Source organism: Bipolaris sorokiniana (genome assembly GCF_000338995.1).
Source record: "Bipolaris sorokiniana ND90Pr unplaced genomic scaffold COCSAscaffold_14, whole genome shotgun sequence".
Taxonomy (NCBI): domain Eukaryota; kingdom Fungi; phylum Ascomycota; class Dothideomycetes; order Pleosporales; family Pleosporaceae; genus Bipolaris; species Bipolaris sorokiniana.
Window position 1 is genome coordinate 862,636 of NW_006911908.1, and position 16,107 is coordinate 878,742.

The 16,107-nt window shown below is 48.3% G+C and overlaps 6 protein-coding genes across 6 annotated transcripts; 3 read left to right on the forward strand and 3 right to left on the reverse strand.

Moving 5' to 3' along the window:
- The first annotated feature begins 491 nt into the window (after positions 1-491).
- Positions 492-3,500, forward strand: COCSADRAFT_40231 (uncharacterized protein). The gene is made up of 4 exons (XM_007705452.1): positions 492-836; positions 881-977; positions 1,027-2,944; positions 2,993-3,500. Exons 1-4 carry the CDS (start codon positions 643-645, stop codon positions 3,187-3,189), a joined length of 2,406 nt encoding a protein of 801 aa, XP_007703642.1. The 5' UTR covers positions 492-642; the 3' UTR covers positions 3,190-3,500.
- A 1,167-nt stretch (positions 3,501-4,667) lies between these two features.
- Positions 4,668-5,240, forward strand: COCSADRAFT_345880 (uncharacterized protein; the record flags this gene model as incomplete). Its single annotated transcript, XM_007705715.1, has 2 exons — positions 4,668-4,977; positions 5,056-5,240. The coding sequence occupies 2 exons, from the start codon at positions 4,668-4,670 to the stop codon at positions 5,208-5,210; spliced, it is 465 nt and encodes a 154-aa protein (XP_007703905.1). The 3' UTR covers positions 5,211-5,240.
- Positions 5,241-5,300: 60 nt separating this feature from the next.
- COCSADRAFT_40232 (uncharacterized protein) lies at positions 5,301-6,771 on the reverse strand. Its single transcript, XM_007705453.1, has one exon. The coding sequence runs from the start codon at positions 6,622-6,624 to the stop codon at positions 5,554-5,556; it is 1,071 nt and encodes a 356-aa protein (XP_007703643.1). The 5' UTR covers positions 6,625-6,771; the 3' UTR covers positions 5,301-5,553.
- Positions 6,772-8,275: 1,504 nt separating this feature from the next.
- COCSADRAFT_244713 (uncharacterized protein) lies at positions 8,276-8,918 on the reverse strand. Its single transcript, XM_007705716.1, has one exon. It carries the CDS (start codon positions 8,806-8,808, stop codon positions 8,335-8,337), a length of 474 nt encoding a protein of 157 aa, XP_007703906.1. The 5' UTR covers positions 8,809-8,918; the 3' UTR covers positions 8,276-8,334.
- Positions 8,919-9,419: 501 nt separating this feature from the next.
- Positions 9,420-12,502, forward strand: COCSADRAFT_244720 (uncharacterized protein). Its single transcript, XM_007705717.1, has one exon. It carries the CDS (start codon positions 9,535-9,537, stop codon positions 12,328-12,330), a length of 2,796 nt encoding a protein of 931 aa, XP_007703907.1. The 5' UTR covers positions 9,420-9,534; the 3' UTR covers positions 12,331-12,502.
- COCSADRAFT_345883 (uncharacterized protein) lies at positions 12,503-14,118 on the reverse strand (the record flags this gene model as incomplete). The annotated part of the gene is made up of 2 exons (XM_007705718.1): positions 12,503-13,907; positions 13,965-14,118. 2 exons carry the CDS (start codon positions 14,116-14,118, stop codon positions 12,757-12,759), a joined length of 1,305 nt encoding a protein of 434 aa, XP_007703908.1. The 3' UTR covers positions 12,503-12,756.
- Positions 14,119-16,107: the final 1,989 nt, after the last annotated feature.

Sequence of the window (16,107 nt, forward strand, 5' to 3'; positions counted from 1 at the left end):
GGGGGGGGGGTTTCCTCTTCTTCTTTTTTTCCTTTTCTTTTATGGGTGTAGAATTGAATTGGATTTGTCGGAGTTGAATTGCTAACAAAAAAAAACGCTTCTTCTTCTTCTTCTTCTTCTTCTTCTTCTTCTTCTTCTTCTTCTTCTTCTTCTTCTTCTTTTTCTTGTCTCTCTGGGGAGACGCGTCAAGAAACGATATGTAGAGACGCAAAGCGTGGGGTACTTCTAATTTTCTAAGCCGCGAATTTCCGTTGGAAAAAAGGGAAATTCCAATGAGCGCTTCGGGGGGGATTTTCTAGTCATCAATTAGCTCAAAAATGGAATCTTTGGATAATATGCACTATGCACTTGCATGCTACGTGCATATGCGGGTGCGGGTGGATTCTTTGATTTGACTAATTCGATTTGTACAGGTACTTACCTGGGGACGGGGCGGTCGGGTTCGGTTCGGAGGGGAACAAGACAAAGTCTCCCCCCCCCTACCATTGTGTCTGGCTACTACTATTACGTTAATTAACTAGCGCAGTAGCTCTCCCCATTCTTTCCCCGCTGCAATTAAGACTTTTTCTGATGAGAGATCTCATGTGCAATTGGACATCTTGATTTTTTTTGGGTTGTTGGTGCTGAGAAAGAAGAGCAAGGATGGCGAGGGTTCCAGGCGGACTGTGGAAGAGACTTGTTGCGGTGCAGGTTTATGGGGCGAATACTGGAGTTGGGAAGACAGTGTTTTCGACCCTGCTTGGTGCGCATTTTGCGAGGAGAGCGGGTAGGACGAGGTGGAGGGTGCGGTATATTAAGCCTGTTTCTACGGGACCTGCGGATGAGGCGGATGATAGGTGAGGTTGCTGCTGCTTACTGCAATTGTAGCTGATGGAGATAGTTATGTGCAAAAGTACAGCGGGAGAAGTGTTTCGACGCTGTTCAAGTTCAACGAGGCTGTTAGTCCACATGTTGCGGCAAGAGGTGCAGACTTGATTGTAAGGTCTTTGTGCTGGGTCTGCTGGTTGCTCTTGCTGATCGGCCTAGCCTAGCGATGAGCTCATCAGTCAGACTGTCTTTAAGACTATTCAGCAGGAAGCGAAAGCAGTCTCGGGGGAGGCAGATGCAATGGGCCTTGCTGTGATTGAGACTGCTGGGGGTGTGCTTAGCCCGGGACCTTCAGGTACTCCGCAAGCTGACATCTTCCGTCCGCTACGACTCCCCTCGGTACTAGTCGGCGACCATCGCCTAGGCGGTATTGCATCGACGATATCTGCTGCAGAGTCTCTGGTATTAAGAGGCTATGACATTGATGCTGTCGTATGTTTCAACGACCAGAGTAAGTATGAGAATGCTGAGTACCTGCAAGAGTACTTCAAGAATTTGGGCATTGCGGCCTTTGCCTTGCCATGGATCCCGAATATGCAGGGCATTGAGGCGGGCACAAAGGAGGAAACAGATCTGATGCAAGGCTACTACAACTCTCAGAGTAGCAAGGAGCCCATTGACCAAGTTGCTAAGAGGCTGCTTGGCCGCCACAGCGAACGACTCGAAAATCTAAGTACCATGGCTTCTCGGACTAACGAAGCCATCTGGCATCCCTTCACCCAACACAAGCACTTGAAAAGTGCCGACGACATATTAGTCTTTGACTCCGCATACGGTGATTACTTCCAAGTCAAGCAAACTGGTGAAACATCAGCAACCCACGAGGATCGCTCGGCGCTGTACCCGGCATTTGATGGATCTGCCTCATGGTGGACTCAGGGGCTCGGTCATGGAAATCCCCGTCTTGCTCTGGAAGCAGCACATGCCGCGGGAAGATATGGTCACGTCATGTTTGCCGGAGCCACCCACGAGCCCGCTCTCGAGCTTGCAGAGAAGATGTTGAACGACTCACAGAATCCGCGTCTTAAAAAGGTGTTTTACACCGACAATGGGAGTACGGCGACTGAAGTCGGTATCAAAATGGCACTTCGGGCAGCTAGCAAGTACTACGATTGGGACAGCAGTAAAGAGAATATTGGCGTCATCGGCCTCAAAGGAAGCTACCACGGTGACACGATTGGCGCCATGGACGCATCCGAGCCATGTGTTTTCAACGAAAAAGTAGACTGGTACCGTGGTCGAGGTTTCTGGTTCGACTTCCCTACTTTCAAACTCAAAAACGGCAAGTGGATTGTTGAGCCCCCCGAGAACATGGAGTCCGAACTCGGACCTACGCAGTACTTTGAAACACAAGATGCCGTTTTCGATCTGGCCGCGAGAGGCCGGTCTGAGCGCTATGAAGCGTATATTGAGAAAACGCTGGATGAGCTGGTGAGGAAACAGGGGAGAAAGTTCGGTGCGTTGGTTATGGAGCCTGTTGTTTTGGGTGCGGGAGGCATGCTCTTTATTGATCCGCTCTTCCAACAGACTCTCGTCCGTGTCGTGCGCCGTTACGACTTTGGCAATGGGTCTCGAGCTACTCGCTTCCCGGATGAGAATGATGTCGCTTGGTCAGGACTACCTGTAATGTTCGATGAAGTATTCACTGGGTTGTATCGCCTAGGTCGCTTCTCCTCGGCCTCATTCCTCCAGACGCACCCGGATATTAGCGTCAACGCGAAGTTACTTACAGGTGGTCTTCTTCCCCTTTCTGTTACGCTGGCAAGTCAGTCCATTTTCAACGCTTTTTGGGGCGACGAGAAGGCAGAGGCTTTGTTGCATGGACATAGCTACACTGCGCATGCGGTGGGATGTCATGTCGCTAATACGAGTCTGCAAACAATGCAGGACGCGAGCGTTGGTGACGAGTGGAAGCAGTACAAGAAGCAATGGAGCAGTTCTAATAACAATAGCACCGCTTCCTGGAGCATGTGGTCCAAGGGCTTTGTTGAGGATCTATCCCGGCACGAGCAAGTTGGTCATGTGAATGCGCTGGGTTCCGTTCTTGCCGTGTCGCTTGTCGATGGACACGGGTCAGGTACGTCTTACGCTGATTCTATTCTACTTCTTACCTAATGCAATGCAGGATACACTTCTTCTGCTGCAGTGGGACTTCGTGACGAGCTCTTGCGAGGTAGCTCTGAAGCGCGGCAAGTTCAGATTCATTCGCGTATCTTGGGTAATGTCATTTACCTCATGGCAGGTATGCTGACAACAAGACGACATTTGGAAGATGTTGAGAAGGCTTTTATAGAAAAGTTATATGTAAGTAGTGGAAGGTAGAGAGTACTATTCAGGTATACATGCTCGCAAACTTGCGTGTTTCATGTTGTGTTTCCTCGATGAGAGTTATGCAAGAGACAGTCAGTGGATTCGAGATTGCTAGCTGGAGAATGTCATTTCCACTGACAAGATGTTTGGAGAGTGCAATATCGTCTAGATACCGAGACCATGTTTAGCAAAACATGAAGTCGGTGTTCTGAATCTCGAGCTGACTGTGTTGGTCATCTCTAATTTATATTCCACTCATTATAGGTATTCAAGTCTCACGCCACTTCAGTATAGCAACACTCTTCAGAACACCAGGAATCGCCATCTGGTACTATACATAGTCACACGAGCGTGATTTTGTTTCATGTTTGTGATAGCAACACCTACAACAACTACCGGCATGAAATGCAATCAAAAGCAAACTTGTCAAAGTGGGTCTATGACTACACTGACGTATTCATCATCGAGACTCGTTACCCATCGACACCAAACATCGCATATTTGTGCATAATCCAACCCTTTGCCAGTGTACCACCCACCAATCATATCATTGTACTGCTTACTCCCGTCGTTCTCCCGGCCAATTACTAAATTTAGTCGCCAACCTCTACGTACACAACAGCCTGCGTCACCATACCGCCCTCTCCCAACGACATTATACAAACTCTAACAAGATTATGAGCGCTTCCAAGCCCCTCCAGTCCCACATATTTCCCGCGTGGATAGCAACAACGCGCCTGCACCTTAGCTTATTCCTGTAGCTAAGCTTATGTCATACAACAAACCTTTTTCTGTCCTAGCTCGATCGCAGCACTCTTGATATCGAGGTATAGGGAACACTTCCCGTCTTATTACCGGTGATCTTCGCCCAAAGGCAGACGACACTGGTTTTCTTCGATGGCGATTGTTTTCACTACGCAAACAAAGTCTGATGCGTTTGCATTGCCTCGAGAACTTTCAAAGTTCGGAATGCGCGGGTGTCTACGTGATCTATTTCTAGGTTATATCAACAGTGCAGTGGAGGAGCAGCGGTCAAGACTCACTTACTACGTGGAGAAGTGTAGGAGTTGAGGCGGGTATAGGTATACATGATGAAGCTGCGAAATTAAAAGAAGTATGATACATATGATACTAGTTCACTTGGGGGAATAGCGGGGTTTCCCGTTATTGCGATCATTGCGGCTCTACACGGTACTATACCCATTATAGGCTTACATCCCGATCTTAAGTGAACAACATACCGTCATTGCTGTATGACTGGATTGAGTTTCGCATTACGCTCCTGGTGGAGGATGAGTAGCACCGGATACGAACTCTAGTAGCCTTCGAGTCTAGTATGACGAGTCCTCTCGTTAACGTTGTGTGTTGGGCGATCGAGCTTAGTAAAGGAGAGAAAAAGGTATATAAGGGATGGAGGGAGAACAGTGTAGAGACTCATCATCAACTCATCTTCCAAAGTCACTTGCACAAAGTACACACTTCTTTTCAATATGCGCCTCACCATCCCTCTCTTCACCCTGGCTGTCTGCGCCAGCGCTGCCGCCGTATCCAACCCAGAGGTGGTTGCCGAGCGCGCTTCAATTGCTGAGCGCGACCCCGTAGCCTTCTGGGACATCGATTTCGTCCGCGAATACTTTGACGGCGGCTTCACCGAGACCGTTGGCTCCAAATTCATTTCCGACAAGTATCCCAACGGCCTCAAGTCCCGTTGCAAAACGACATACCATGATGGCCAAGGAGTATTCGACTCCAACTGCGATCCTAGCTATTTCCACTACCATTTTGACCTGGCCGCTTCGAGTAAGTCGCTCCTATTCCCCCTCGTATAAGTTGAGAGAGAAAAGTACTATATGCAGTTACTGACCCATTGGGAAACAGCCATTTCTGTTCAGCAGCGCGTTGCGCAGCCCTACCAATTGATTATCAAGGGTGAATCCAAATTTTCGCCTAGACACAAGGAAAACACCCTAGTTGGCAGTGTTCATATTCTCGTCTCGGCCCAGATTCCTGCTCCTTACAAGCCCCCTAAATAAGAAAGTGGTAGCAGGATCTCTGGATGTGAGGCACACGGCTCGCGCAGTCGTTTGAATCTGCTTGCTGGTATGCATTCTTGAATCATTTTAAGCCCATTACCTCATGTATATAGAAACATTGCAATCACATAAATGGTGCGGTTGCCCAGCTCTGCTCCGCTTGTTGCTACGGATTGCAAGCGGATACAAATGTGGTAGTTGGTATAAATACAAGCCTTACTCTTTGAATTCTCTTTTTCAATCATGCGTGTGCGTTCTTGCTAATATGATACATTTTTTTTGGGATTGGATATTGTTACATAGATGGTTACATTCAAACAACTGTTAAGCAGACTAACCTAACTCACTTCGTTTCATGGGGACGAATGACAAGCTTTTTACCAGATACTCCGCTCTTGCTCAAAGAAAAAGCCTCCTCGAGTCCGGCAAGCCCTCCAGAAACCACATGCGGCCGGTTCGGCGTAAACAGCCCCTTCGCGATGTACCCATCGGGTCCGCCCAGAGATTTGGCAAGAGGCTCACTCAAATGTCGTAGGTCTGGGGAACTTCCCAACCCCATAACAGGCTTGATTTCAATGCGAGGCTCTCCACTTTGACCCAGTTCCTTGGCTTCAGGGTCGGGGGATTGAACAACGACTACATGGCTTCCAGACACCTTTGCTTTCTGGAGAACTTGTATCGCAAGCTTCTGTGTGGAGGGACCGGAAATTGCATCGAAGATAAAGTCGAAGGGGAGTCCTCCTGCTGCTTCGAAAAGCGCATCCGGAGTGGACTCGGAACGATCCAAAACGACATGGGCGCCAATCTTTTTGAGAAACTCGTGGTTGCTGGAACTGGCATTTGTGACGATCCGCTCGAAGCCTGATAGACGAGCCAGTTGAATGGCATATTGTCCCACAGAAGACGCTCCGCCGATGATGATCATGGATTTTCCCTTTCCAACATTTCGACCTCCTTCCTGCCACGGTGGTGTCATGCCGTGCCCTGATTTGGCGTAAAAGGCAGTCGTGACAGCTACGGTTGTTAGCATGATACCTGCGGCCTCCTCATCGCTGATGTTGTCGGGTGTCTTCGACAATAGCTCAGCAGGCATCTTGCAATACTGCTGGAATGTTGATGATTCGTAGTTTCCAATGATACCTTGGAAGAACACACGCTCGCCGATCTGCAAGTCTTTGACTTCAGAACCGACAGCGGCTACTACACCTGCTGCATCGGAACCGAGGACTGCAGGGTATTTCTGGATGAAAACAGCGTAATCGCGTATCTTGTAGTCGACGGGGTTGATGGCTGTGGCAGTGATCTTGATACCCACTTCATTGGGTTTCAAATCAGATAGGCTGCGTTGTGCAATGGCTAGCTGGGCTTTTGGCTCAGGCACTTCAGCGCCCTGGAAAGTTGATGGAAGAGACATGATTGTTGAAGCCTTTTGTAATATCCTAGTTGTTTTTAGGAGATTTTGTACAACCGATAAAAAGATTGCTTAGATTCGGTAAGTGTGGTGACAAGGTAGTTCGGGTCAATGCGATGCTGGTTGAGAGCTTTAGAAGAACATGAAGGGACTAGAAGAATCTTTTATTTGCAGTTTTTACGTTGCATGTAAACTTTTACTAGTATGCGGGGAGTGTAGCGGGAACGCAAGATTACATCATCCGGATCGGTTCGGCCGAATAAAACCGGAAAATCGCGGCCGGTCCTAGTAGTGAAGAATTACCAAAAAACTACAGCCAAATCGCTACTTTTTTACTTCTTAGGCAGTTGTAGCTCTAATTAGTGTAAATCAATATTCCAAAGTTTAAAGGGAATAGACGTCAGGTCTACGTATCAAACTGTATATATTCTACACAAGAATAAGCAAGTTACAACAAGTAGTTATATTGTATATTATTGATAGTTCGTCTTAGTAGGCAGTAGCTAGTTATGTTGATTTCCCGGCTATATAGGTTGCATGAGAGCCTTGTCATGGAAATGCACTGGATTCGCTATTTACGTGGTATGATGTCGTTCTTTCCAGTGGTGTCCCCTTGGTAGCGCCATACAAAGACTTCTATTCGGAGCCGCACACTGCGTTTACCTCGCTCTAAAGAATTACAGAAACATACCAAGATGTGTACGTAAAGTAAGATGTATTGATGCTTCACCCAGTCCTTGCGTTATGCTGGGCGCGAGCATCGTAAAGCGAAGTAGCAGGTTTTTAGTCTGAAAGTACATACCGACCGTTGTAGCTATGCGCTCGCCAGGGTTGTTGTATTGATAAGGAATATTTTTTCCCTGTGTTTGCTTACTTTTTATAAACGTAGATTGCTTTTTGTCATTGTTTGGTAATGTTGTTACATCATTATGACACGTAGTAAAGGTGCTAATGTGAGTTTAGATGAATAGCGTTTAATCCGTTAAGTCGTTGGATGAATGTACCAAAAGGGATATGGAGATAGATATTGAATAAGAAGAAGAAATAATCCATGTAGATTGAGTATGTATAGTAGCGATGGATGTGATCTTACTTAGCTAATGTTTGCTCTACAGACGAATGCGCACCACTTCCGGAAAACACATCATGTACGTACATCAGTCTCTGATACATAGAACGAAAGATAATTTAGATAAAAGCTAGCACTGAGATATCCGGAAGCGATATTTCACATCTAAAGCTTAGCTGCTGATCATTCTCTTTCTAATGTTAACAAGTAGCCTATATGGACGAAAGGATGCATGTTACAATCCTTCTCGAATCCCACTTTTGTTCTCGGCATGCGCAGGGGTACCTAGAAGACGTTCCCTATTGTTCCTCTGGGTTGACCTTTGTAGCCAGACCATGTTAAGTATTTCATCTACTAGGTATCACTAGCGAATCAAACTAATGCTCGAACAGAGACGTCTAAAGTGTCTTCTTTTGAATCTCACTGTATTTTGTCTTGTTCGCAACACATCCGTTGTGTACCAAGCAATGCAGTACAAAGACTCCAAGACTAAAAAGTCATCCTCAATAATGTCAGCATTGACCGCAGCCTCATTCTCAGAAAGAACTGTTCTAGGTACCGTGTCGAATTCGCACTGCCCATAAAAATCTCCTTGTTTGAGGTAGGCTTGGCTATCTGCGGGACCGCTTCCAAATTGGTCGCTCTCACCTACGAACAAGCAGGGCTAGTAGGGGCATCCGGCATTTTCGGAGATTCGTCGAGTGCAACCTCTGTTTAATCCAAGTCCCACACGACTCCGATCGATAGTTTGTCGCAATAACTGGCGTGGTGCCACTAAGCCGGTACCCAGTGATGAGCAGCCTAATTAGCGCAATGTTCGGAACTTTCATCATCATGGGGCTTTGATTGGCGGTGCCCTTGCCTCCAACACCCCATAACGATGGTATTGCTAGATCGGTTTGCTCGTGGGGGAAGTTGCCATGATACTCCGCACGTTCGTCGTCACACTCCTCACTATTGCACCAAGAATTACGAATCCGACACCGTGTGGTGAGCAGCGACTGCGCGTCATAACCTTGTTCATAGTCATAGCAATCCCACCAATTGTCTTCTGCAACCCAAGAGGGGCCAAAAGTTACCTTCTGAGAACCGGAAAGACATGACACTTCGGGAATCATCTTAGGTCAGCTTGAACGGGTAGATTCGTGTGGCGGGGTTATTTGTGGGTCTATTGGTGGCGTGCTTGTGGTCGCGCATAACGTTGATCAGGTTATCGCCCGAAAAGGGTTTGACAATTTACACTAGAGCAAAATATCCCTAAATAGCGCCGAGATTATTATCAGTGCAACAGAGAATAACCGCTACACAGTGGTCAACGAATGCGCAGAGTGAAGAAGCGCATCAGCTGTCAAGTGCTTTGGTTGCGATACTCCGGGTAGGTCAGAATATCAAAGCGTTGCGATAGAAGAGTTACTCCTATAAGCTTTGCTACCTTCCAGTATAGTCCATAGTGCGTTTTCTAATACACAATACATCGGCCGTCTCTAACCCGAGGGTAATGTACGGAAAAACCCCACTCTACCGTGTATGCATGAAGATCCCCTTCCAAGCCTCGTTTACACTGGCGCCCCTGGTTTGCCGAGCTGACGCCAGGCAATTCCAAGTAAGTGTCTTTGAAGCACACCACAAGTATAGGTTCTTGTGTGCAGATTGATAACCGGTTAGGCTACCTCAAACGTCATGGTCGACCGGTTGTTTGTACAAGTTTGCTCGGTGAAAGGAACACGAAGCCGGGTAAACGGATGGAAGATCCAGATACATATCGCCGGTATTTTGTGCCAAAATGAAACAGGCCAGACTTTCTATCTGGTTGCGACACCTTCCGCTTTTTTTCTTCTCTCAAAATGAGAAGGGCTGTTGTCGGCCTAGCTGGCCTTTTCAGCTACACACTCGCACAAACCAGCTCTGTGAAAGTCAGTTGGATTGACGGCACACCCGGATACCTGGATGGAACTACATTTGGTGTACCTTGGCCTCGCGGACAGCACCCGGCAAATACAACAACCTTCACAATAAATGGCGATGCGGGCCTCCAGTCATGGGTCACTGCGTATTGGCCTGATGGCAGTTTAAAATGGACTGGACATGCTTTAGGAGCCAGCGATTCTCCTCTAGATCAATATACCATCACAGCAACAAGTTCAAGTGGTTCATCTTCATCTCGTTCTACGAAGCGTGGCGATAGTATCCAAGTCAGCAACTCCGAGGACGAAATCGTAGTCGAGAATGGAAAAATCACTGCAACATTCCCTAGATCAGGCAATGTGCTTGTTTCTAGCATCAAATCCAATGGCAAGACTGTTGGGACAAATGGGCATCTTGTCTTGCGATCACAAACTGGTACCCCAGATGACGATGACAACGGCAAACCTATTGGCATCGACTACTTTAGCTTTACTAGCAAAATCTCCAACGTCACTGTATCTGAGGAAAACACTGCTCGTACGCTGGTCACAGTCAATGGTGTTCACACCATAAGTGGAGATGGTACCCATGAGGACTGGCTTCCGTTTGCTGTGCGCTTCTACCTTTATGCCAACTCTGAAGCGATTCGCATCATCCATACGATTATCTACGATGGCAATATGTACAACGACTTCATTTCTGGCATTGGTATCCGATTCGATGTGCCTCTGGCTGAAGAAGAATTCTATGATCGGCATATTCGTATCGCCGGTGTCGATGGTGGAATCTTACATGAAGCGGTCAAGGGCATCACGGGTCTCCGCCGTGATCCAGGCCAAGATATCAGAGCAGCGCAATACAACGGCACAAAACTTCCGGACCCTTCGACTTGGGACCAGCGCGTGACCACCCGTCTACAATGGATCCCGACATGGAGTGATTATCGCCTCACTCAACTCTCTTCAGATGGCTTCAACCTCAAGAAACGCACCAAGGCCGGCCAGAGTTGGGTGAAGATCCCAGACGGAACGAGATCAGGTGGTCTTGCTTACCTCGGTGGCGCAACTTCTGGTGGTATTGCTGTTGGCCTACGCGATTTCTGGAAAAAGTATCCGACTAGCCTAGACATCTCCAATGCTGCCACGGATACAGGATCGATCACTATGTGGCTGTACAGCCCGCAAGCAGGACCTTTGGATCTCCGACCGTATCACGACGGGCTTGGTCAAGATACTTATAAGAAGCAGCTTGATGCTCTCGAAATCACCTACGAGGACTGGGAATCGGGTTACGATAGTCCAGTAGGTATTGCGCGCACCAACGAGTTGTACATCTATGCTTTCGACACCACTCCCTCGGCTGAGAAACTCTCCGTGCTCACTAACTTTACGAATAACCCGCCAGTACTTATTCCAGAACCTAAATACATGGCTGACACCAAAGCACTTGGATCCTATTGGGGCGTTCCAGGCGCTGTTAACTCTGCCCAAGCTCAAACTATTGAAAAGAATATGAATTTTCTCATCGATTTCTACAAAGACCAAATTGAGCAAAGACGCTGGTATGGTTTCCTTGACCATGGCGATATTATGCACACCTATGACAATGACCGCCATCAGTGGCGATACGATATTGGCGGATACGCCTGGGACAACTCGGAACTATCACCCGATCTCTTCTTCTGGGACTACTTCCTCCGCACTGGCAGCCCTGACGCCTATCGCATCGCTCACGACCAAGTGCGCCATGGTGGCGAGGTTGATTCATACCACATTGGCAACTTCACCGGTCTCGGTACGCGGCACGGCGTCCAGCACTGGAGCGACAGCGCCAAACAAGCCCGTATCTCGACACCAGTATACCGCAAAACCTTCTTCTACATCTCTGGCGGTGATGAGCGAACAGGCGACCTCGTCCGTGAAGTCCTCGACGCAGATCAAGCCTTCCTGCGCGTAGACGCCAGACGCAAAGTCCGCGATCCATCCATCATATACAACCCGGACCCCACAGCCCTCTTCCTCAACTTCGGCACCGACTGGGCCGGCATTGCTCAAGCCTACCTCATCGAGTGGGAGCGCCGCGGACCCCGCTGGCAGGACTCGTACAACAAGCTCGTCAAAGCCATTACTTCGTATCCCAAGTTAAAGAACGGTTTCGTAACCGGCGAGGCATTTTACAACAGCCTAACTGGCGAATGGGCGCCTCCTCCCACTGATTTGAACAACACAGGCCAAATCACCGTATCCCATCTCTCTGGCGTCTTTGGCGTCCTCGAAACCATCGATCAGCTCATCGACCATTTCGGCCCCGAGCAACGCAACTTGACCAAGCCGTTTTTCGACGCGTTCCTGGATTACTGCTACTACTATGGCGCGAGCAAGGCGGAGCAGAAGGCGCGGTACGGAAATGACTTTGGAAATCTGAATTTGAAGCAGGGTCACTCGCGGTTCACGGCGTATGTTGCTCATCATAGGAACAATGCTACGCTTGTGCCGCGCGTGTGGTCTGAGTTCTTGGGTGATGGAAGCAAAGATGGTCTTGCACCTAATGCGCCGTGGAAAGCGGTTAGAATCGATGGCAGTGATGTGTTGAGTGCGGTTGATGAGGCGACGTGGGTTAGTACGAATGCAGCGGCTTTATACGGTGTTGCGGGGATTGAAAATTTGGCACTTGTAGGACCGCCGGATGTAAACATTATTGGGGGCGGTAATGCTACTAGCAAGAGATGGGCATAGTTGAATTCTGTAGGGTATAATTACATTGGTTTAACAATTTAACAAAGAAAGAAAAAGTCCTGTTTACACGCGTAGAAGTCCCTTACCGTTTTGCCCGTCTGTCCCAAGTGTGTAGATGCTATGAATGCCAGCAGGGTCAGCGACGCCAGTTACCGAATTTTTGGTCACGCCCGTGTCTTCTTCCTTGAGAACAAACTTCTTAGGATCCAGACAGGCAGCTGACTTTCCGCCTCGGTTGTTGGATGGACGGTAGTCGTCGGCATGATTTCTTAATCGCCTGAGAAGAGAGTCGTGTAAGTATGCGCCGTCGGGAATGTCTCGTGCCGATCCCTTGTTGAAAGGCAATGCGATATAAGACCACTCATGTCCCAAACCGGTCAGCTGCAATTCCCAGCGTCGAATTGGTAGATATTCTGTTTAGGTTTGTTAGCTGAGTGCAAACTTGAAGCATGCGCGTGACTTACCCATAAAATTCCAGAGAATGACTTTGAATAGTGACGCGCCACCTGATACCTTGAGAGTGTCGTGCATTGGACCATCGTAAGCCTGATTCCGCTTGATAAAGAAATGCTTCTTGAATCCGTCCTTCCTCTTGTTCCATGTGATCGCCGCTGCTGGTTCCCGTTCTCCAATAATTTCCAATTCACGGATCATCCAAGCAAGAGGCACGTCACTCATTTGATAGGGATCAGTGCCAGGGTTGGATGCATTCGGGTCCTTCCAAGATGTGAAGATTCTGCGCCACCAGCTCCTCTCGTCCTTGGGCTTGTCGGCCGTCGCGGGTTGCGCAGCTGGCCATCCTCCACCGACGTCGCCGTGATTACCGGGGAACCAAACTTCCTTGACATCTTCACCGGCAGTGTGAGGGTGGTATTTGTCTTGATGAAGCAAAGCGGCTTTGAACTTGACACGGTGCTCGTCGACGGCTACGGCATGGCGAATATGACGGGCGGTTCCCGCAACTGAGACGGCTTTGGGAGCTTTGCCAAATGGGCTGTCCAAGACGGAAACACTACTGACGCAGTCAAACATGCCCAAGAAGTGCACTTTGATGCCCGAATCATCTGCGCCCTCTGAACGACAGAACGTTGTTTTGAATGCATTGAGCTTATTCTTTCTGAGCTGTTGCTCATCAGGTTCCGAGCATTCGTGCATATCAGGGCCACCGTTGATGAGAGGGTCGGTTTCGTGGCATCCATGCGCTCCATTGGCTGATCCTGTGGCAGGGGAAGAATCCCTTCGCTCCTGGTCGGGGACTTCCAACTTTCCCTTCTCATAATCCTGGTAGAGGTCGTATGCGAAAGGGACCATTTCTTCGTTGCCTTCAGAGAGTAGGCCAACTCTGTAAATCATGCGTGCAAGGAAGCGGGCTGTAAAAGCACCCCTCGAGAAGCCGAAGATGTAAATCTTGTCACCCTCCTTGTAGTACCGCATGATGAAGCGATAGCCTGCAATAACGTGAGCGTCAAAGGTTGTAGCAAAGCCACTGTCCATGGTTTTGGAGATTTTTGAGCGGATAGAGCCCAAAAAGGTCTTGTTGACAGGACCTCCATCGACATTGTATGTGCCAATACCAGCTGTGGAGTTGGATGTCTGGTCAGTATAACACTACAGGGAGTTTGGAGGTTGCTTACTTTGGTAGTAGTGGTACTGCAAAGGGTCCTTTCTGTCAAACTTGTCGAAGAGTTTGACTATGTTGGTGTCTGAGGTGTTGCCATTAAAGACGTTTCCCGTGCCATCGAAGCATAGAACGAGCTTCCTCGGCTTTTGTTCAGTGGAATGGGGCATAGTAGCAGTTGTTCTTCTTATAGTAAAAGGGAGTGATGTATTCCTCAGATAGCAAAAAGATATGCTGTAGTACTGAAAGCGAGGGGAGGAGACGGCGGGTATAAAAGAACGAATCGTTGAACCTGTACACCAAGGAATACTTGGGATTAATGACTTTCTTGGTATGCTCTCATCGGTAGGTGAGAAGGTTGATAGCGCACTTATATAAAAGCAAGCAAGAGAGGAGTGGAGGCATAGCGTTATATACGTGGCGAGGTATGAATGGCATTGAAATCTAGAATTCTACTCACACGACACCATGTTGCAGGATGATGGGAAGAATGGTGAGTCAGGAATGGTTTGAACGGAAACGACTGCACTACTTACGTCCGTGCATTTGATAATGCTTTTTCTAGACAGCTGTGCACCTGCACACTCCTAGCTGATTATACGGGTAGGCCCGGTGTGATAAGGCGGTAAGAAGCCAATCACGCATTGAAAATCTCCAATCAGAGCAGTAACGGACGAGACCGTTGATGTTTCTTCTCCATACTGAAATCTCCTAGGAGAGGAGAGCCGAGTTGTGGCTGGCGGAGATGCCGACTAGCGGCGGGATCCTTCGGATATGGCACCAGCCCGACGCCTTCACTGCCATAGTTGGCGGTTTTGGTCAAGGTATAGCGAGATCTGGGGTGTCACAAAAAAAAGCAGTTGGGTGAAGAGGGGCATCTAATCTGGGCTCAACCTCAGCGGTGGGGCTTAGAGCTACCTGCTAGTTCAATCCACAAACAGCAACAACAATAGTCAGTCAAGGTATAACGATTTACCAGTCGTTGAGTGTAGTAAACGTACCTATGGTACAGTCTAAGATAAGTTCTAGGTATAAACCCATGCAAAGCTATACTGCATATTTCCACATGCGATAGAATATACAAGGGTCCTACTCAGATTAACGACCCTTACACCCTGGCCCATACCCCTGTATGTTCTGTAGGCGACGACACACACACACACACATGTGAGTGCGAGAAGATGGCGTCGAGACAATCCACACTTGCCTTACATCTAGATTTTGCACCGACCTTAAGATCTGGGTCGGGGAGGGCGAAGGACATTGCTCCGCTCGCTTCGGTAAAGGCGACCAAAGTTAAGGGTAACGCCACCAATAAAGCCTCTTTCTTACATGCCGCCTAACCCTCAGCCTCGACCGCGCGAACATGTCCCCACACGATTGAAATGCCATTGTAGCTGAGAATAGCTGACCATAGCTGAGGAATAGCGGTGCCTGGACCTTTGGAGGCTTGCGTACGAGAGGCCTCGATTACCCCCCTTGTTCGTTACCCCTATCCTAACACGGTCGCTAACACAGTGAGAATGGGTGCGGCCGTGCTGATTAGTACAGCTTCATTCGTACTATGCCAAAACCACAACGCCGAAATGGGATGAGGCTGACGTGAGTCGTGCAAGCGATACCTTCAAATACAAGTTCCTTGAGAGTAGCGTTGAATTGATTGAGATAAGGCCACTCGCCACTCACTACTCGGCATATGCTAGTACCCAACTGCCGATGGAAGCTGTAATCACATCCTAAGTTTTAGTCTCGACTGGGCTGGTACACCATACGCGACGTCAATACGAGCAAGGAAGATGTCTGATAGCACTGACCTAGACCCGGGGCTTTTTTGGCTTAATGGCTTTTGAGGAAGACACTTTCAATGAGACTCGCGTAGGTATCTTGTTGATGCTTTCCCATCATGCTTCTGTCCTAAGCCACGACATTTTCTTGGAAACAAAACAAGCACAAACATGTAAAAAACATCTCCATATCTCGGTTGACACCACTGTATATCTCCAGGACTGGCATACTATCTCTAGTAAGTAAATTTATCAAGCAAACCCGACATGTACACGTTGCCAAATATTTCGCAAACCTACTTCAACATCATGAATCCACACTCTACCCCACATGTATCTCACGTACTCCATCACTTCACCCTCCGTGGTGAATGC